This window comes from Gasterosteus aculeatus, chromosome 17, assembly GCF_964276395.1.
Source record: "Gasterosteus aculeatus chromosome 17, fGasAcu3.hap1.1, whole genome shotgun sequence".
NCBI classification, from domain to species: Eukaryota; Metazoa; Chordata; class Actinopteri; order Perciformes; family Gasterosteidae; genus Gasterosteus; species Gasterosteus aculeatus.
Window position 1 is genome coordinate 13,157,508 of NC_135705.1, and position 22,738 is coordinate 13,180,245.

Here is a 22,738-nt window from a genome sequence, read left to right on the forward strand (position 1 = left end):
TCTTTAGCAAACTTAAGACGGGCCTGGACATGTACTGCCTTGAGCAGGGGGACACGTCTGGCACTGCAGGATGAGTCCCTGGTGGCGTAGTGTGTTACTGATGGAAGCCTTTGTTACTTTGGTCCCAGCTCTTTGCAGGTCATTAACTAGGTCCCCCCGTCTGGTTCTGGGATATTTGCTCACCGTTCTTGTGATCATTTTGACCCCACGGGGTGAGATCTTGCGTGGAGCCCCAAATTGAGGGACATTATCAGTGGTCTTGTAGGTCTTCCATTTTCTAATAATTGGTCCCACAGTTGATTTCTTCACACCAAGCTGCTTACCTATTGCAGATTCAGTCTTCCCAGCCTGGTGCAGGTCTACAATTTAGTTTCTGGTGTCCTTTGACAGCTCTTTGGTCTTGGCCATGGTTGGAGTTTGGAGTGTGACTGTTTGAGGTTGTGGACAGGTGTCGTTACGTTAATAATATAATAATACATCTTGTTTGCAGGTCACCAAATACTTATTTTACAGAGGAATTTACCAATTCATTCATTAAAAATCCTACAATGTGATTTCCTGAATTCTTTCCCCCCATTCGGTCTCTTGGTTGATGAGTTTACGACTAGTTGAGTTTCTACCAAAAAGTTATATTTTGGTTTCATCTGACCATATGAGATTCTCCCAATCCTCTTCTGGATCATCCAAATGCTCTTTAGCAAACTTAAGACGGGCCTGGACATGTACTGCCTTGAGCAGGGGGACACGTCTGGCACTGCAGGATGAGTCCCTGGTGGCGTAGTGTGTTACTGATGGAAGCCTTTGTTACTTTGGTCCCAGCTCTTTGCAGGTCATTAACTAGGTCCCCCCGTCTGGTTCTGGGATTTTTGCTCACCGTTCTTGTGATCATTTTGACCCCACGGGGTGAGATCTTGCGTGGAGCCCCAAATTGAGGGACATTATCAGTGGTCTTGTAGGTCTTCCATTTTCTAATAATTGGTCCCACAGTTGATTTCTTCACACCAAGCTGCTTACCTATTGCAGATTCAGTCTTCCCAGCCTGGTGCAGGTCTACAATTTAGTTTCTGGTGTCCTTTGACAGCTCTTTGGTCTTGGCCATGGTTGGAGTTTGGAGTGTGACTGTTTGAGGTTGTGGACAGGTGTCGTTACGTTAATAATATAATAATACATCTTGTTTGCAGGTCACCAAATACTTATTTTACAGAGGAATTTACCAATTCATTCATTAAAAATCCTACAATGTGATTTCCTGAATTCTTTCCCCCCCATTCGGTCTCTTGGTTGATGAGTACCTATGATGAAAATTACAGGCCTATCTCATCTTTTTAAGTGGGAGAACTACAATTGGTGGCCGACTAAATACTTTTTTCCGCCACTGTAACACCAAATACATAAAGCGAGGGTTCAGAAAACTACTATCTTAGCTATTTCTGAAGAAAACTAAATCCACCTATAGGTATCTTGAAAATGTAATAATTAAATCTCTCTGGTTTGATCTGTATGCAACTGATTGCAGTTATTTTTGTTGAGTTGTGGGGGATTATCTGATCCCTTGACTAAAAAGCTGTCATTTTCTAAAGAGTTGCCACCGTGAGGTTGCCAAGCATCAGAATTCTCATCTAACTGTTGACAAATAGGAAAATGTGCATATTTGATAGAATGTAAATTAATTAGAATTACATAAATAAACTGTACTTTCTTCCAGTTAACAAAATCTGTATATTTTGCCTTACAAAGAGCAGTACAGCACGTGTCTGGCCCCTTTCCCATTCTTACATTTACTATGGCCTCTTTGGTCTGGGCCATGTCGGAAATGACACCGTCTGTGATGATGAGGAGCACAAAATACTGAGAGCCGTCCTGCACCGCAGCTGCATACCTGCACACACACGCAACAGATACAAACACACACTTGTTTTTGTACTTCAGGTTAATCAAAATGCCTCACAAAAACTCATTGATAAATAAGTCCAAACTATTAAGTTTGATACAAAGCTGGTTTAGTCTTTTCGATTCAAAAACAATCTTGCCCACTCAAATGCTAAATACCAATATTGGTTGTGTATTCTTACAGGTAATCTATGTTTATTATTTTATTAAATCAGAGTATTGACATATCAGATGAAGAATGTTTAGGATGGTACTCAAACAATGAGAAGCGGAGGGTTGTCACTACCAGACACCATTGTTTGCTGACTACGGACCCGTTGCATTGCCTATGCAATTTGCGTTGCTGTAACGCTGGCAGGCTAGCGGGGAGGGTAGGAGGGAGCTGTGATTGGTTGAAAATGAGGGCGACATCTGATTGGCTACAGATCATGTCCATGTTGAAAAATTGCATTTGTAGATCTACTGACGTCAGAAGAGATTCAAAAAACCCACACACAAATGTGAAGCGATCCGCAAACAAATACATCTACAAATATGAATCGTAATTTATTTATGTGTGCATTGAAATGCATTTGTAAATCGAATATGTTTGTGATGTGCTCTGTGCACTTTTTTTTTTAATCTTCTTTTTGCATTTGTCTTTCTGTGTGCATTTGCAATAAGTGAGACTGATTTGACCCCATAGATAACTGGTATGCTATCATTATTGCACAAAACTGAACAGAAATACCTTTTCTTGGAGAAGTATTTTCTGATATCCACAGAAACCACAGCATACTTATATTATTAGCTACCTTCAAACTGCATTGCTCTCTCACCTGGCAACATGATTCACAACAGGAGCAAAGTTAGTTGGCCCGTAGAGCTGCACTGTCTTCAGACTCTGGTGGTAAGCCTCTAAGATACCCTCAATACCATTGCAGTATGGATTGTCCATGTCTCCATTCTAAGAAAGACAGAAGGTGAAATTCAATTTCATGTAGTTGGTGAATTAATTTATCAAACAAAGAAAAAACAACATATTTGTCATAGTGTTTATTAATTTTCATTAAAAAAAAAAATTAAAATTAAAATGATTTTTAATTGCTATAAATGGGTCCTGTGTAAAATCCACAGATTAGAATTAATAGATTAGCAATAAATTATAGCTATGATTCAGTGGCAAGTAAATTGAAAATAATAAAGATGAAATATACTTGATAAAGATCGGTTGAACTGATGAATCAGGTGGGAGAAGGAGAGCTTGACTTTACCAGGGGAAACTCATGTGAAACCCGTCCATCAGGGGGCAGTTTGGCTCCAAAGCCCAAAGCAGGGAACATCTTGTCACTGTCGTAATCCTGAATGATCTCCCCCACAGCCTTCAGGGCCATGGCGTAAGCGTTCAGCTGGTAGGGGTTCATGTAGTGCAGTGAAGTGGATTGGGACGGGTTGCCTGTCGAGGAAATAAATCCATCTTGAGATGATTGTGGGTAATGAGGGACAAAGACGTCACTTCTTTAATGCAAGATGCAGAGATGTTTTGGAGCAACGGTACAACAATAAAAAACCGTTTAGTTTGCTACAGCGATGATCTTGTGATTATCATGATTCCTCTATAGCAGAGCTTTCACTTTAAGTCTTTAGAGATGATGAATCATGGCTTAAAATTCAGAAGTTTGTGACACAATGAAGGCCAATCCATTCATTAACAGTGGGAGGAAAGCCATTGTGAAGGTGATCGGGAAGCTATTAGTGGATAGTGGCTGTTCGGGGTACGGATTTAGCAATAATCGTTTGGGAAATTATAATTTGATTTAATAGCTTTGACCAAAGAGCTCTTCCTTGTGATAAACCTTGTGCCTGTAGCATTTTGTGTTCAGGCATTATTTTAGGCATAAGTAGTACGATTGGACTTAAGTGTGGTCTTTTCACGATTAGCTGATGGTTATTACCCCATACGGTTCATTTTATTCTGAGCTAAAATGTCTGCAATAACCTTTATTTAGTGTATTGGCTAGGCCTCTAGGGAGGGCAAGATATCCAGGAAAGGCGATCACTTAAGAGTAACAGTGTGTGGTCAGCATGTGCAACGTCTGAGCTTGGACATGCCACAGTCAAAAAGCTCTACAATCTATTCTGTCCTCCCCCTCAACACACCACTTGGTATCACTCACCATTGGATGCTGTGAAATCGATGGCCACAGTGAAATTGATCTGCGTTCTACAAGGGTGACGGAGAGGAGGACATGGGAAAAAAAAAAAATCAAAGACATAGACCAGCCAGCAATAACAGGTGGGCCCCATTAATTTCTAGTGCTCTCACACCCAGTCACGCACACACACTCACACAGGCAGGCAGACACAAACACCCACACACACACACGTTCTGTGGTATAAGAAAGGATGACATCTAAGACAAAGGAACTATTTTCTATCATGATATGGTTACCAACATATAAATATTTAATGGGCTTTTGTTTTGCTGGGTTAAGAAACACTAGTAGAGTTGATCAGTTGTCCAATAAGATAACACTTTTACCTTGCTCAACTCCCATTAGAAGGCGTAGTCTGCCTTCAGACACTGAGCTGGGTAACAAGCTATTGATGGAGCACTTAATATCAAATGATAATCCAATTTTCCCAGCTGATGAAGCACTTGCCTCTTCTTGCCATTTACGACATTGAGAAAAGACCTTTTGGGGGCCTTAATGGCACCTCCTATGAGCAAACAGAGATGAAGGCCAGAGTAATAAAAATAAATGAGATCTACATTAACCTTTTGGTGTGGTGTGGGGAGTGTGTGAGCCTGCTAATCTTAACACTAATTACACTTAATCAGTTCTAAGGGCTGGAATATTCTTAACTTCCTTCTAAACAACATGGCAGCAAGAAGTTAGTACAAGCTGCAAAAGTGTCCGTTATTTTAGAATATTTGGCATTGAAGGCTTCTACTATAGAAAATACGCTTCAGTTCTTCTCCCAACTGGCTTCAGGAAGCACTTAATTGGCAGGTGTTTCGTCCTCTGATAAGTATTTTTGGATTATTACGGGCCTTTTTCGATCAGTTTCCAGTTTCAGTTTCTGAGAAGGTTCTGTGTACAAACCAAACGTCAGGTTAGCAGGATTTTAGTTTTTGTAAAAATTCTCATTCTCATTCAGCATTTATTTACTTCTCTAATCAATGCAAATCATTGCAATTTGCGCCATTTGATTTTTCCCCTCAAACACCAAGCCACAAAGAGCAAGGGGCTCCATATTCTTATTGTTGGAATGCATTAGGCATTCCAATTATTGTTGGAATGCATTAAGATGCATTCCAAGTATTGTTCTTCGAATCTTTATTTCCGACGTATTCTATTTCTTCCGTGTCACCTTTCAACTCCTTCACACTTTCAGCCATTAAAACCGTTCAAATATTAAAATGTTCAGCTCCTTTCTGGCTTGAGGGCTTTGACTTTTCAGCTTTCCACCTCTAATGCTTTAATTTATATGAATCAATAATGATCAATATTTTAACATGGTTTTCAAATGGAGTTTGTTTTCAAATCCTCTTAAACTTCTTCAACTTTCAGATTTTTCAGCTTCGCCAATCTTTCAGCTACAGACACCATTTCAACTTTCAAATGTTGACACAAGTCTGAACTATTTTATAAAAAAACTGCTTGTTGATATCCTACTTTTTTCATAATCACTAATTATGTTTCACTAGTTCTTCGTTCCGTTTCTGAGTTTTACATGAGTGTGTATTGCATTTGTTAGAGTGAGAGCTGAATGGCTAGGGTGCAGAGCAGAGTCAGAATCTGGTTAAAGAAATATGAAACTTCTGTCCTGTCAGCCAAAGTATACACTTTTGAGGTTTCATTTTTGGGGTGAGGTGATGGCATGGTTGTGCTGATTGGATTAATGTGGCTATGGAATCCCAGAGTTCTTTAGTTTTTGCCTAGGGAGCCCGACCGTGAGACAACAGCAGTCTCACGCTCCATAGGCTCCAATACAAATCTGCCGACATATTTCTCAAGAAAACCAGAAGGTACACATTTTGTAAACTGCCACAAGAGCGGTATTTATTACCGGACAGACATAAAAACCACCTCGTTGCGTTCGGTAGAGTCTTGGGTCTCTCACAAACTTCTTATTTTGTTAGATAGCTGTTATAGTTTTATGCTAGAGGACACTTGTTTGAGGTGTGGTTTCTCCTCAATGATTATCTGTACCTTAACCACGAAGCTCAGAATGAAGCGGTTTCGTTGAAATACGTATTGCTCTTTCAAATACTACTACAACCTCTACGAATATTACTAGTACTTCTAGTAGTACTACTACAACTGATATTTCTACTACCATAACTAACACTACTACTAGTATTTCAAGTAGTACTACTCTTACAACTATAATAAAAAGTACTACCAATATTTATACAGGTATTAATACTGCAACTACTACTAATGTTACTACATGTTCTCCCATTAATGTATTTCCAGTTCTTTAAAATAAATTCAGTTTTTCTAATATCTGTAATTTCAGCAAATGTATTAAAATTCCCTTCAACTTTCTGTAATTTCAACAATTTTCTGAAGTTCATTTCAGCTTTCAGCTTTTTGCATTCCAACGCATTTTCAGAAGGAAATGCATTTTCTAGTTGTTTGTTTTAGTTTTTATTTATGAGATTAATGTGAAACGGTTTTTATTTTCAGGTAATGGTTTAGTTTCCACAACTTGTGTGGTTTACAGCGACCACCCATTTTCTGTTTGTGTTCTGACCAATGGTGCTCAGTGTGTGAACAGGCAATAGCTAATATGCTAGCCCCCAAGTGGCAATGAATACAGTTAACTTCATGCAAAAGATTTGTTGATTAAATTGCGAAAATATAATTGTACTTCTGTGCTGTCAAATCAACCCCTAAATATGTCTCCCTAACTGCTATTGCCATTGGCTTATACTTTAAAATGAAATTATAATACTTTATGGCTACTGCATTGTTTGTTTCTAATAGCAATTACAAAGAGGCCATTTCCTTTGTTAAGTGTGCAGAAAGTCATTCCAACTCACCCTCCTTTGATGTAATCTAAGAAAGTGAAATCTGACTCCACTGAGAACGAAAGCAGGGTCACCTGGAAATGAAGACATGGAGAACCTTTGGATTAGACATGGTGGTAATTATCTTTCCTTAAAAAAAAACTACCACACTTGATACTCAATTTAGTAAAAGATGTGAGCTGTCTGGTTTTGGATGAGTGATCAATTTACATTGGAGAGGTTGAATGCATTTGTATGCATTATATGCAAATGGTCCAGACTGCTGGGTAAGTTGTTGTTTCAACCGGTGATTGGTGTCGCTCAGTCTGATCTTGCAGATCTCAGTTTGCCCCTAAAGTTCTACATCGCCATTATTTTTTGTTTTATCACACTAATCACCAAAACCAGCGTGATAATTAAAAGGGATTAATACATTTCTGAAGCATGTGTAGAGTAGAAAAAGAGCCAAAGTCTCAGTCCTGGTTTGCTGCTTCAGCCACACTTACTGTCCCAGAGTTAATATATTTCTTTTTCTTCATTTTCTTCTTGGTATTAACCACCTAAAAAACAAGTTGATAGTACAGGTTTTAAAAAATGAAGATATGTCGGTCACAATTTAAATTGCCATCAGCAGAAATATAACTATATAATATGGTAAATGATAATTTAATATACAAGATATGCACTATTTTCATAAATACATAACGTACAAACTACTATATGTACACGCACCCTATAAAGGTGTGTCAGTTACAATGAAGAAGTTTCTGAAATAAATCTAAATAACGTCACCGGACAATTAAACAAGCATATAAAAAAATCAGAAAAATTCCGTCTAAAAAACTCCAGTACATTTCCCTAAGCTACGCTCTGCAGTATTTTATTCAGACACTGAAACAAAACGGCAACCTTAAATCCACTGAAATATTGCATTACTAGTTTATCATTTTGAAACTCCCTATAATTTGTTTCCTTATTAAAATATAATTTTCCATTACTCATCTCACCCAATTTTACACAAATCACACCCTGTAGTTATACAACAAATGTTATGAAGGTGTTGTACGTGGGTGGCGGGGGGAGAAGTTCATTGTATAAATGTATGCAGTTTGTCTCTCCAACAGAGTGGACATTAAAGGGGACAAACCATGCTCATATTTAGGTTCCTACTTTGATTTGGGGTTTCTGCTAGACTAACTAGGTTGTTAGTTATTTAACTGTTCGTGGGTTAGTGGGCACACCCGATTCCCAAATGTTTTTGCACAAGCACTGAAGGAGTTAACGATATGACCCATTCAGGGAAGGTGAGAAGGTCAGGTAGTGTGTGCATGAAGTAACAGGTGAGCAATAGGGGGAATTGTAGCACATGTAAGAATACAGAAGAACTTCCACCGGAGTAGTATAGACTCCAAGCTTTTACATTAAAACACAAATCTTAGACAACAACAATTGATGGGTGAGACATGCACTGCAAGACTTTCGTTTACTGTACCGGTACTCTACCAGCCAGAGAACAAGAGAGAAATGTCAATCTGAGACCAAAGACGTCTCAGCTCATTACCCCGATTCTCTATGGCTGCTAGGCATGAAAGTGACAGCCCCTAATTCAAAATGGGGGGATGGCAATTTGTCTGACACACTGAACAATCTGCTGATGCAAAAACTAAAGGTCCTTTCAGTCTCACTGGGAGGGGGAGAGGAATCAAGAGTAGCGTATAATGAAGCTGACACCCAAAAGACAGGTATTTGTCCTTCGGCTGGAGGCCACCAAACCACAGTGGTCTAGAGCAGGACTGTGCTTTTTCATAAAGGGTCATGTTTAATGGTAGCCTTCATTCTTAATTGTACAACCTTGCAGATTTAGCTCTGAAATTCTCCGTCATTTTCAAGCCTTGGATTCTCGGACCACACTTTGTTTGTAATTTGCATACCAAGCTGCATTATGGGGTATTAGGGGACATATTTAGCTATCCCTTGGGAAGTACTGAAGTATCTGTCATTACACAAAATCCCTGGATTGTGTTTCTATTAATCCTGGTTCACAACACTGCTAATAGGGCCATTTCCTTGTGTGTAGTGTGCAGGGGCCTCATTCATAAACGTTGCGTACGCACAAAAGAAGGCGTACGCCGCTTTCTACGCAATAATTGGTATTTATAAAAAGCAAACTTGACGGAAAAATGTGCGGTCCTTCACGCAAGCTCGGACCCATGCGTACGCACAAAAACGGGTGAAATGAGAACCGTCGGTAAATGCAAGAAACACGCAAACGTGTGTAAAGTGTGTAAAACTAGACTGTTGTGTAAAAGAAATGCCAATACTGCCGCTCATAAATAACACAAACACCCGTCTGATCGATCTGCAGCGTAAAACAAACAGAAATACAAATTAACACATTTTCAAAAGGAAAAGTGAAATATGTTCTGCAATAATATTGGCATGTTATGTAATTCATCCTTAAAACACAGCTGTTGCTTTTCAGATGCAATCAAATAGACTGTAATAAAATGCCATGATGCCATCACAATGCGTGATGACGCGAAATGGCTGATCTTGCGCTCTTAGAAGATGTGGCAAATGGAAGGATTCGCGCTGTGGTGCAGCGCGCGATCGACCTGTTTAAGGGCAGATGGCGCTGCCTCGACTGCACTGGAGGGAGGTTATTGTTTACTCCTGAAAAGGTGTACAAAATCGTGCTGGCATGTGCTGTGCTACAAAATGCGGCACAACTTCGAAACGTGCCTCGACCCCCCTGAGGCCGATGGCTGTGTTGGCCCAGACCCTGTCCCCGATCCCCAATCATTGCCGCCAGTCTCTCATCAAGAGGGGACAGCTCCCGTGTCCCCTTTCCCCCATCCGTGGCAGACACACTTTGGCGAGGGCGCGCTAAATGCTTTTTTGCATCCACTTTGATGTCACACTGCATGAAAAGTGGGATTTTCGTCAGTATGCGGCACTGTAGATTGTCGTGGAATTTCAGGTTTATGGCTGTTCACGGCACTTTGCGGGCAACACCGAAAACTGCCGTAAATTGTCAGAAATTGATCTGGGCCTCCCTTGGCAGTTGTCCCCCCATGACCCCCTCCTCCTAATTCTAGGGGAGGCTTTGACATGTAAATGAAAATGCTGTGAGCTATACAAATGCAAATCAGGGTCGCAGAGGGAGTTTTAGCCCAGGTGACATTTTTTTAAAAGGTAAGAAAATCTCAGGCTCAGTTGCCTAATTATAGACTCTTACATTTTAGCTTGAATTGATTTATTTAATTCAAATATGCTAGATTACTGTGTACGCCATTATCAATGGCAAATGTTATGTAAAAAAGATACACAAAATAACTTCTTTAAAAAATGAGTTTTAATCAAGGTAAAATGAGCATTCCATGCAAACAACATTTTAATCAGAATGAGGGGTCTGCAGAGACCACAGTCTCCTAGAGCTCAACTACAGTGCATAGTGGCAGGACTACAGTGCCCTTTCCTTTGGTCTTACTTAAATGCACAGAGGATGTATTAACCACACATCTTCTAGCAATGCGCTCAACTGGCAGAAATGATACTGGGCATGACGTATCTGTTCCCTGCAAGCCCCAAACTTCTATTGGCTTTCCATAAAAATGTCTGTCCGGGTGGAGATGAAGCCAGGAAACTTGTGCAAGAACATGTTTAAATGCCGTACCCTTTGACACAACATTAAAAACTATAAACTGCTTTATAATGGCTGGTCGTAGTTCTGCTAGAGGGTCAAGGACGGGTTCCTCAAAACTGTTAGTGTTTCCACACCACTTAGCATAAATATACGCTGACCTTTATGCTCTGCATCTATCGATTGAGTAAGTTACATTCATATACGTTACCCGTTTACATGTCATGGCAAAACATTCAACCTCAGTGACACAAGGGTACATCTGATGATACATTGTCAACATTGCATGTCTGTCAGACTCATCCAAGATTGTCTGGTGGAATGGAGAAAGAGGCACCACTGTACAGTTTTCTAGGGAAAGTCGTTCTGCTGACACCAAAACACTGCTTTACATAAAGCATATCAGCTGTTTCAAAGTCCCAACTATTTGTCTTCCGTATAACAATAACCTCGTATGTGATTGGAGGACCCTTAGACTCCTCGTCCAATCACGTGTGAGGTCATAGGCATGACTCAGACAGCAGTACTATATTCAGAAGAACTGTATCTCCAGTTCCTTTGTTTGGTTTTTGCTGGTTCGTGAATAATGGCTGGACGACGTCTCGCGTTCAACTCGCGTTCAACTCCTCTCCGCGGTCAGCAACTTTCGGCCAGTCCGCAGACAGACGAGAAGAAACTGCTGAATGCTCTCAGTGGATTGTCTCGTCAACTCCAACAACAAACTGCCGATATCAACGAGCGGTTCGCTCCACTGGAGCGTTCGGGACTCTCCAGGTTGCTGTCCATAGAGGAGAGGTTGGCGGCTTTGGAGGAACTGACTCAAAGAAGAGGAGATGGGCGCACAATCCCAAGATAGCGGTAAGAATATGTTTGATGAATGCAAGCTAAGCTAAAAGTAGCGTAGCCTAAAACGAAAGCTAAGAGTAGCCTAGTAGCCTTACAAGTGAGCAGAAACAGCTTTATTAAAGTGTATTTTCTTTGCCGTGTCGTTTACAGGAAGCGGTGCGCCGTCTTCACAACTCCGAGACGAACTACAGGCGCTACGAACCGGAGCAAGGGTAAGAAGAATATGCTTTTATTCTGCAGTATAAGGAAATATATACGTATAGATCATACGGTCATAACTGTACATTTTGTTTTCACAGACTAATCTCCCCTCATAATGAGGCAGTGACCTCGTATTTGCTCCGGGAAAAGTCCAGATTTCGATTAGATAAAGACGTCATTGTGTGTAAGTGACACTGTTTACTGTTTCTCCTTCCTTGTTAAATGTTACTGTGACTTGCGTTTGATTTTTTTTTTATTCATACCACACTCATTTAACGGTTTTCCAGCCACCTGTAAGACGTATTTTGAGACGGGACGCAGGAGCTTCAGGTTTTCCCAGCTGGAACACTCATTGCGGGCGGAAGCTGCGAAGAATTCAGCGCGGAGTCGAGCGAGAAGAAAGAGGGTAAGAGTTTATTTGCTGACTTTTTTCAGGTGCATTGATAGATGTGTTGTGTCCATACGCATCGCATCGCACAGAACTGATTCATTGTTGTTTTTACAGCTGCTGGAACCGACTCACGTCGGACGGAGAGGATGGCGTTGTTGGCGGGGTCTCGGGGTGGATTGTACGGTCGCCGCCATTTCTATTTGAAATACAGAGCCACACACACTAGGCACAACAGACCTGCCTCGGAAAACACGTCGCCAGTGATGGTCTACAACCCAGAGGAGGCAAACGGACAGTTTACTGAGCTGTAGTTTTTTAAACCGCCTTTAAGTGTGGGCCTCACTTTGTATATAGTTGTTGTTTGTATGTTATTAATAAAGCTCTTTCTTTGCATAAACATGTGGCTAATGTTAATTTTCTCTATAAATTCATTGATGTCCTGGTTGGTATCCTAATAATAGTGTAGTAGCCTACATAGGATAACAATGAAATGAAAATACCGCATAATATGAATATATAAATAAAATGAGGCGGGTGACCAATAGCGACAGATCTGCCAACCAATCACGAGTGATTGAAAGTTGTGGTTTCAGCCAATCATGAGCAAGGAAACTCAAGCCTGGTCTGCCCAGGTGTAGTTTTGCTGCCAATCACGAGTGATTTTACTTGTTAGAAAGTTGTGGTTTCATCCAATAAGGAGTAAGGATATTCAAGCCCACTCGGCTCGGCCACCCGCGGTTTCGCTGCATTCATATGCTAATTAGGGCCATTCGCACCTCCGGCGTTCCACAGACTATATATGGGCAATTATGGGCGTGACATGAAGTTGCAAAAGCTGCGCTGCATTTAGAAGTGATTGTGATTTATTAAGGGAAAACTGCGTAGGACGTGCATGCGCACGGTTATATAAGTCTGAATATTTCTGTGCGTACGCACGTCCTATGTTTCATCCGTACGCCACTTTTGGCGCAAATCCGACGCAAGGTTTTATTAATGAGGCCCCAGGTGATTATAGTTTCAAAGTAAATCTTATAGCACAAATTGGGGGAGAAATAATTCATTGGATCTATAACCAAACAGAATTGTATAGAATATGAAAGAAATAATTTATACAACATTTTCTGTAATTATAAATGCCTTGGTGCGCAGGATAATAAAATGCCACAGTTCAACAGCAATGCCAGAGATAGAAATGTCTCTCGTGTCAGAAATATGCACCTCCAAGACCTGTCGAGGATCTGTGTCGGAACCTTGTCCTCCTACTACTGGAGTTCCTCAGGATTCCATCCTGGATCCCCTCCTCTTCTCTCTCTACACCAACTCTCTCGGCACTGTCATTCACTCGCATGGCTTCTCCTACCACAGCGATGACACCCAACTAATTCTCTCCCTCGGACACCCAGGTGGCAGCGCGGATCTCTGCCTGTCTAACTGACATCTCTCAGTGGATGTCCGCCCACCATCTGAAAATCAACCCGACAAGACTGAACTACTTCTCTTTCCCGGAAAAGATTCGCTTACCCAGGACCTGACAGTCAACTTTGGCAACTCCGTGTTAACGCCCACTTTAACTGCTAGGAACCTCGGCGTCACACTCAACAGCCAACTCTCCCTGACTCCCAACATTACTGCGACAACACGACCCTGTAGATACACGCTCTACAACATCAGGAGAATACGTCCTCTTTTCACTCAGAAGGCTGCCCAGGTACAGATTCAGGCTCTTGTCATCTCACGCCTGGACTACTGCAACTCCCTCCTGGCAGGTCTCCCTGCTACCGCCATTCGACCTTTGCAGCTCATCCAGAATGCAGCAGCTCGACTGGTCTTTAACCTTCGGAAATTCTCCCACACTACTCCACTCCTCCGCTCTCTTCACTGGCTACCGGTGGCTGCCCGCATCCAGTTCAAAACATTGGTGCTCAGGTACCATGCTGTGAATGGATCGAGTCCAGCTTACATCCAGGACATGGTCAAACCCTACATCCCGATCCGCACTCTCCGCTCTGCATCTGCAAAACTGCTCGTCCCTCCCTCACTGAGAGCAAAACACTCGACTAGATCACGACTCTTTGCTGTCCTTGCTCCGAAATGGTGGAACGAGCTCTCTGATGACCTCAGGACCGCAGAGAGCCTTCACATCTTCTGCCGCAAATTAAGACACACCTCTTCAGACTCTACCTTGACTAAAAGACTAACAAAATTGTAGCACTTAAATTGTACTTATAAGGACACTTAGCATGAATGAAATATGGTTGAATGCACTTATTGTAAGTCGCTTTGGATAAACACGTCAGCTAAATGACATGTAATGTAATGTAAAGAGAACGCACTGCGTGGACACATTCCATAGCCAAAAGACAACGCTAAAACACAGGTAACACTCACTTCGTAGACATTAAACTGGCTCTGCCCACGTGCTAGCTCTCGATAGCTGGTTGTATAATCCCCAATGAAATCATGGCTGGAAAAAAATAAAGGAGAAAAAACAACAGCGAGTAGGAAGAAAAACAAGTGAAAGTTGTCGGGGATATCATATGAAAATTTTGTTATGGCTAACATTTGAGTTAATATATTTAAATTGAAGATTCGAATGACACTTACCTGCCATCCCTATCCCAATCGTATACTTCCACCTTGATAGTTCTGGAAAAAAACAAAATCGGGTCAGATTTTAAAGCAGCAAGGCAGGTGGTAAACAATCTTACCACAAAGTATATTCCGTAGCTCAATCACACCAGTTAAGTGTACAATGCCTGGATGTGCTATCCATGAAAAAGGAAGGTCTAGAGACAATGTCTGTCTTGTGTCTCTTCTGACCACAGCATTATTATAGGTCTAATGGTACCCCTTTAATATCGTGTGACATTTTTTTACTCGATTAATGTGGGAATTTTGTCTGAAAAGACAGAAATTAATGATCACTGGGGCACCATGACATTTTTATATAATTTAGGGAATAGTGCATGTCTGATTATGTGCCACGGTGTCATCCTGCCAGGGAAAATGAACCTCTCTCCTCAGCACGAGACAGCACCAACAGATTTTCAGTGCCAATGACACTGGGGTAAATATCATGATTGACTGCCATAAGGAAAAAAACATGTGGATGTTTATTTAAGTGTTTACCCAAAAGAGTTCTTGTTCAGTTTGGTCTTTAAAGGGAACCAATGAGTTCCATGGATCCAAAAGCTTTCATTAGATGTGGATTTGGCAGCCCCCATGGACGAAGGTGGGAGTACCTCCCAGGAAAAACAGATTTTCTTTAGAAAACCTCGTATTCAATGCAGCCTGATCTGACAGTGTGACCTTAATGCCTTTTGCCTTAATGTCTCATTTAGTTATGTAGGTCATAGGCATCGGTGTTAACTTGAGATTGAAATTTCATAACATGTTTCCATCTCAATACCTTAAGGTAATCAAAAAAACATTTCAAATATTATACTGCAGCCCATAGAATTATTTTCATTCTGTTTTAAAATGGTGCCAGGAACCCTAAAATAAATTAAAATAACATCCCGTAGCTTTGATATTTGCCAACTTTAGAAAATAGGCTGAGCAGCTGGCTGCACTTTGAAAGAGTAAACGTGAACTTGTGTCTACTGTTCAGAAAAAAGACTGATTACATTCATCAGTCTTGCACAAATATGGCCAAAACAATGTACAAGCAGGGTAAACAAAAAAACTTTTTTGGCACTCCTGAGTCAGATTGATCTCACCCCATGTCTCCCCTCTCCTCCCCCCTGTCTTTGACAAGAACTGACACCCACCCAGATCCACATGAAACGGAAGCAGTCGGCACATTAAAGACTCTTCCCACCACTGAAGAAATGAAAGATGAAATAAGCCCCACTTCCTCCCTGTCACCTGGTCCCCGTTATTCTGTGCTGACAGTTAGTTCTTTTGAGGCGGTTTTCAATGCTGTGAGAGAAAGTAATGTGCACCGAGGTGGTGGAAACATGATGATTGTCTTCCCCCTGTGGAAAAAAAGGGAATAGGAAGAGGTACGATGAAAACTGAAAGAAAAAAGCCTGTTTTCTGCCCCGACAAACCATCTGCAGTGGTTTCATACCTGCAATGTTACTGGAGTGCCAGCAAGCGGTCATCATATTGGCTCAAGCATGTACAATACATATCCTCACAGCTGCATCACCAAAACAAATCTGCCAAAGCTAGTATTCTAAGGCACCCTTAATAATCATGACTGATCTTCTGTAATGGAGGCGCAGATTATCGAGGGAAAGAAGGAGAGGGCATTAAATGCGGGACAATTTATCAACCACAATGACGGATCTCTTTGATCTTTTGTCGGACAAATAGACTACGCTTGAGTCGGCTGAGCTGGCTTGATGTTGAGAAAGAATGGATCCCTTTTGATATTTCTAGGAATAATCGGCATAGGATAGCATACCTTGTGTACAACTTACACAGATGAAATACAGCATACAGGTAGGTTTGAAGAATATGTAAATACAGTAAAGAGATGATAGTAAAGCTAAAATGTTACTGCTTTCTCTTTACACTCCATTGATGTTTTGGATTTTTTTTCCTAACAATTGTTTTCTACTCCTGCCTCCTGCCTTATATCGGTCCTTCCTGGGCTGTCGTTCCTTCTAGTTTCTTCACCAAGATGCGGTCTTCCAAAGCAGTGTGTGTATGTGTTTGTGTGTGGAGAGACTTCTCACTCTCTCTACAGACTGCTAGCTGCTGCCACTTGAAGGATAGTCTAATCTGTGCACCACCCAGTCGCCAGCAGTGTTTTGTTATCCTTGACTGTGCTTCGAAGATATTCTTAAAGGTATGACAAAAATATTGTATGAGACAGATAATTTCAATCTAGGATTTCTGGCTGTTGTTTCCTGGCAATACCAAGCAACGCGTTATCGTCGCAGGTGGGTCCTGGCCAAGATCTTTGAAAATGACTTCTCCAGAGACCAAGTTGAAAGTAATTTAGTACTAGTCCTTAATCCTGTAGATTTATTAAATAAATGAGTTCCAAGCAGTTTTTAAGATCATTCAAAGATTATGGTGCAAAAAATCTAAACGTGCCTCAAGAGTCAAAGGTCCAAGTCCAAGCGATCAAATGATGCAGGTACTGTTTTGCATGAGTTTTCTATCAATACGGGGAAACCGCCTCAATTCATCACCATGGAAACAAACAAGGTCAATAAATTCCATCTTATTGCCAATTGTTGTGTGCCCTAGTCTGTAAAATGGACATAGATCCTTCAGTGGACCAAAAGGAAACAATATTATTGCACGGCAGTCTTAGCTCTATATTTAACAAATTATTTCCACTGGTTCTTAAGCACTTTTCAAATCACTGAAAGCTGTCTATCGGTTGATAGACGTAAATAATGATCATATATACGTCCAAACAAACAGCCTTAAGAGCAGTGTTTCTTGAACAACTACAGTTTGGATCATAACGTGCCATCGCAGAGGTTGAAAAAATTTAAATAAATTTAAGTTAATAAAGTTTATTCCTCACCCATGCAAGTATAAAACAGTTGTCTCGGTTGATTCATAAAGACTTGGAGAATGCATGTGGCCTATCACTTTATATTATACTCCGGTGTTTGCAGGGCCAGGCCCTTCCTATAGGCAACACCTAGGGTGCCAAATTTACATAATCAATGCTGTTGAGAGAAAGATGTAACAACGTCTCGCTGACCAGCTATTAAACCAGGAAGTCCGAATCTGTGAATATCGAACCGAACTGTAAACGTTCTACGGACACTTGCCCCCTCACTCAACAAACAGGGAGGACCGGGACGTCTGACTTTTAGCGGAGACTAAATTATCTTTGGTATTCCCGAGTTCGAAATAAATTAAACTTCTAGGGAGATAAAATACTTTCCGGGTGGTATTTATTCCGTATTTATTGTGATTAGTAACTATTGAAAAGTCCTGAGAGTTCTCTTTATTGAACCAGTGTTGCTAATTTCTCAATGGCATGCCGCCAGAAGCCGCCAGGCTTGCAATGTACCAAAACAACGAAGGAGCCTGCGCATGTGCATATCTTAAGTCATAATTTTGACTTTTTATCTCAGCATTTTTACTATTTAAGTCATAATTTCAACTTTCTAACCCTTAATTTTTTGTGGCGGAAATAGGCTTCCATAGTGGTGTGAAAACATGCAGAAGCGTCACTCGGCGAATCCGTGAGAGTTGGCAGCTCTGCGTTAGCTAGTCAGCAGCATTGTATCTAGCAAGCAAGCCATCATTAGCATCATTTATATCGGTTTAATTTGGATAGTTAAATATTTGAAACTGTGTAAATCTTCTAAACATGTTTACAAACAGCTCAATTGTTACCTATATTGCATAATATTACAGCTCATCTTCGTTGTCAAAGGGAAACGTGCCTAAATACATTAAAATTATTAAGCTGTACCTGGACTCTTGACCATAAGGAGAAAATCGTTAATGTCAAGCCATTCTCTTCAGATTAGCTTTTCACATATAATTTTACAATTTTACATTTTTCACCTGATAGTAACTGGTTTTATTGTTTTTAATTGCATTTATTATGCTTCTTTTATTGCTTATCTGTTTCTGCTATATCTGTGCTGGTTTTACTTTAAAGTGTCTGAGTACCATGTAAAGCGCTTTATAAATACAATATATTATTACTGAAAGATTTTGTTAACAAATGGTATTCAATCTTAATGTACAATCTGCTATATATGCATTCCACACAGTATGTTGTCTGGATTGTATTTACGCTAATGTAAATAGTAGATACATGTGAATAAATGTGTAATGGTGATGAGTGGTGTTATGGAATGCTAATATTTTATATTTTAAGATGTCCACTCTCACCTCCTGTAGATGAGGATTTAGATGTATTTACTGCTTGTCGTATTATGACTCACAAGATCAGTGATAAATCTCAACATATGAACAAGATAAAAAAAGGTTGGTGGTTCGAGTCCCGGCTGTCCCACTCAAGTGTCCCTGAGTAAGACACCTAACCCCTAATTACTCCCCGGGCAAAAATGTAAAACGCCATGGGTTAAAAATGTAAGTCGCTTTGGATGAAAGTGTCAGCTAAATGACCTGTAATGTAACAACACTGTTCGGTATTCTCAGTAATTAGGGTTTGACTGCTTAAAAACAGAATAGGGAGCTGAGAGAAGGAAGAGAGGCTGAAAAAAGACCTGGTAATTTCATCTTCCCTCACAGGTCCTTCGTGATTTAGCTTGCTTTCTTCCCTGGGTTTTATATTAGAGGCTGGCAGATAAGTTGGAGGGTGAACTGAATTCATATCCCTTCTGACACAGCATGTTTACATCAACTAGAAAATGCAGAAAATATGTTGGAATGCTGCAAGTTTAAAGCTGAAATGAATTTTAAAAAGCAGAAATTACAGATACTATACTATTAGTCATAGTAGTATGTGTAGTAAAATGAGTGGTAGTTGTAGTATTAATAGCAGCATAAATACTAGTACTTTTTGTTATTGTAGTGTGACCCGGTGATATTCTACACACAAGAGACAGAATAAACTGGAGCCAGAGACTATTTTTGTCACGACCGGACAATGGCCTGAACCCAAATGCAGAACTCCGGAGACGATGTTCGAAATAAAAGTTTATTAACAAAAAGGCAGCAACTGAAAATCACTCTTGGTAGACGAAAAGGCCCTATGCTAAATCGAAGCGCAAAAGGATCTGGAAAATAAACACTATGCTGAAAAACGAAGGCAACCCCAGACAGTACCCGTACTTTCTGAAGTATTTTTTAAATGTGAATTTGCAGTTCTGTTTTAGAATAAAGGGTTGGAAATTAAAGCTTTTTAATGCTATTTTTTTATCCGATTCAGTAGAGCATTGACAGATTTCAATGCTCACAGTACAATGTGGGGGGGGGGGGGGGGATGATGGTAGAAGAACAAGGAAAAACGTAAATACAGGGAAAGAGTCATTACATTAGAGTCAAGAGCATTAGATATCACACTAGTGTCTAATGCATTGGCTGGATTAAGTAAATGGGACGTTTTGACAACTACACCAGTAGCCAGTGATTATTATCCAGTATCATGTTTGACAGGAGAACAAGTGGAAGTCAGAACAGGGGGTGGAATCCCAAGATGGATCTTTCAAAAAGCAGACTGGGGTGAGTTTCAAGAGTTAAGTGAGAGAACAATGACTAAGAGCAGCATTTCTGGAGATATAGATGACCTAAATGAGCAGGTAACTTCAGCAATAATTATGGCAGCCAATGGGTCCATACCCAGGAGTAAAAATAGGATAAATAAGAAGTGTGTTCCTTGGTGGACAGAGGAGTATTGCCAGGGACGTTCTCATAACATCCATCATTTGATTCAGTAGAAGAAAGAACAAGCAGTGGTGAGAAGAACAGTAAGACAAGCTAAGAGAGATAGTTGGAGACATTTTTGCGATAAAATAGGAAGAACTACTCCTGTGGGAGAGGTATGGGCAATGATAAAGAGGATGGTGTCAGGGGATGTGTGGGAAGGCAGGACTCAAACGCAGACGTCGAAAGCAAAAGGACTTTAATCGTCAAAAAGGCAAAAAGAAAAAAGGCCAACGGGCAAAAACACACACAGGAACTGGGGGCAAAAAGGCACACAGGAACCGAGAACATCCAGGACGATAGTCAATGACGCGACAAGTGACAGGAAACACACTGCTTAAATACACTAGGGAGGTGCAGGTGATTGGACACAGGTGGAAACAATCAGACGATCACAGGGGATGACAGGACAAGGCAGGAAATGAAGTTACCCAGGGAGACAAGAAGCAGAAACTACAAAATAAGGCAGGATATAAAACCACACTGTGACAGATGGGAGGTGATAGAAGGGAGTGGGACAACCCTGTTCTGATTTCTGGGGAGGAAATATCGGTCTCTCATAGGGAAAAAGAAGAAATAATGGTCAAGGCATTTGTGAAGATTCATGGTTCAGATAAATTGTCGGAAGAAGAAAGGAGGAGGAAAAGAAGAATGAATCAGCATCCATATGCGTTAGAAAGGAGGGAGGACACTCATGAGGATATTGATGATCATTTTACTTTGGCAGAAATGGTGAGAGCAATAAATGGATCCCACATCTCCAGGGGATGATCAGGTATGCTACGTCATGCTAAGGCATTTAGGAAAAGGGGCACTCTTGTAAGATAAGGAAAAGGATAATAAAAGAAAGATTATCATATACGCTTGAAAAGAGGAATGCTGGCTGGTTGTCAGAGTTGTTTTAGGAAGGGAAGGAGCACCATGGACCCAATGATAAGGCTGGAGACTGAACTAAGAAAGGCCCAGGCAAATAAAGAGTCAGTCATAGCAGTGTTTTTTGACATAGAAAAAGCCTATGACATGATGTGGAAGGAAGGTTTGCTAATTAAAATGCACAAAATGGGAATTGGTGGGAGGGTTTATAACTGGATAAAGGATTTTCTGTTTGGAAGGAAAATTCAAGTACGGATTGGGTCAGACATATCAAATCAATACACAATGGATAATGGTACGCCTCAAGGTAGTGTGATTAGCCCACTACTCTTCATTATTATGATAAATGATGTATTCACGAAGGTACCAGTAAATATAGGTAGGTCTGTGTTCGCTGATGATGGGGCATTATGGAAAAGGGGAAGGAACATGGAGCATGCAGTCAGAAAAGTACAAGACGTGATTGATGAGGTGGTAGAGTGGGGGTGTGATTGGGGGTTCAGGTTCTCAGTTGAAAAAACACGGTCTTTTTCACCATGAAGCATGTATGGGAAAGATCTAATAAGGTTTGGCACATTCCAATTTCTGGGAGTTGTTTTTGATTCACGGTTGACAAGGGCAAACCATATCAGGAGAGTCGAGGAAAAACGCAAAAAAGTATGGTGAGATGTGTGACTGGGAGGGAATGGGGAGCCAGTTGTTTGTCATTAAAAAACTATGTACGTGGCTCTGATAAGGTCAGTGTTGGATTACGGCAGTATAGATTACTGGTCAGCAGCCAAGTCTTGTAAGAATACGTGTTCAAGAATTGGAGCCTGGTCGGGGTTATCAAAAATTCAGCTAAACGACTTCTCTCGTTCTGGGAAATTTATTTGTCAGATCACAGGTCAAGTATCAGCGCTGCGTTTGCAAAGGCAGGAGCAGTTCAGGCAGCACAGAGAAGGAAAGATTTCTATTGGCCCTAAACTGGCGTAGAGGAGGACCTTCCACCCCCCGCATCTAAAGATCCGGTCACATCCAAAGTCCAGACTCCTGACTTAACGTAAACATCAGCGAACAGAGTGTGTATGTTGAATAGTGTTGGTGTGTCTCTAAACCCCCCTTTGGCTGGTAAATCTGCTAGTTGACCGCAGACCTGGCATTCCTCAGCCAGGACAGAAACTGACTCCTCATCTTGTCAGACTCGTGTCTGCCTGCTCGGCACATCCTGCTTCCCCCCTTACCTAACTATTAAATCAAGACAAGACAGCGAACCCCCAACTAAGCCCATGAAAAGAACTTTTGATTATCAGTCTCTAATTAATTCTAATTTATATAGATGTGGTTCAGGCACAAGCATTAAGAGTATGTAGTGGAGCATTTAAGACCTCTCCAATACCTGCATTACAGGTAGAAATGCCGCTGGATTTAAGAAGGAAGCAACTTATGGCAAACTACTGGGCAAATATACAGGGTTACGGTGATTCTCATCCAGCAAAAGGAGTGTTACAGGTGGTCTGGGAGCGTGTTGTGTGTTGTGTGAAGGGTGTGGAGAAGAGGGAGTCAGTGGAGCACGTAGTGATGAGGTGTAGGG

General features: G+C 40.9%; 1 protein-coding gene across 1 annotated transcript in view; it reads right to left on the bottom strand.

Annotated features, from left to right (window-relative positions):
* cpne5b (copine Vb) overlaps positions 1-22,738 on the bottom strand; it is a 146,791-nt gene that overhangs the window by 17,667 nt on the left and 106,386 nt on the right. Inside the window, exons 11-18 of the mRNA XM_078092396.1 lie at positions 14,575-14,616; positions 14,359-14,434; positions 7,396-7,449; positions 6,923-6,984; positions 4,047-4,093; positions 3,144-3,325; positions 2,709-2,836; positions 1,777-1,879 (exon numbers count right to left, since the gene is read on the bottom strand). Coding sequence (XP_077948522.1) covers positions 1,777-1,879; positions 2,709-2,836; positions 3,144-3,325; positions 4,047-4,093; positions 6,923-6,984; positions 7,396-7,449; positions 14,359-14,434; positions 14,575-14,616 — 694 coding nt within the window. The remainder of the gene's footprint in view (positions 1-1,776; positions 1,880-2,708; positions 2,837-3,143; positions 3,326-4,046; positions 4,094-6,922; positions 6,985-7,395; positions 7,450-14,358; positions 14,435-14,574; positions 14,617-22,738) is intronic.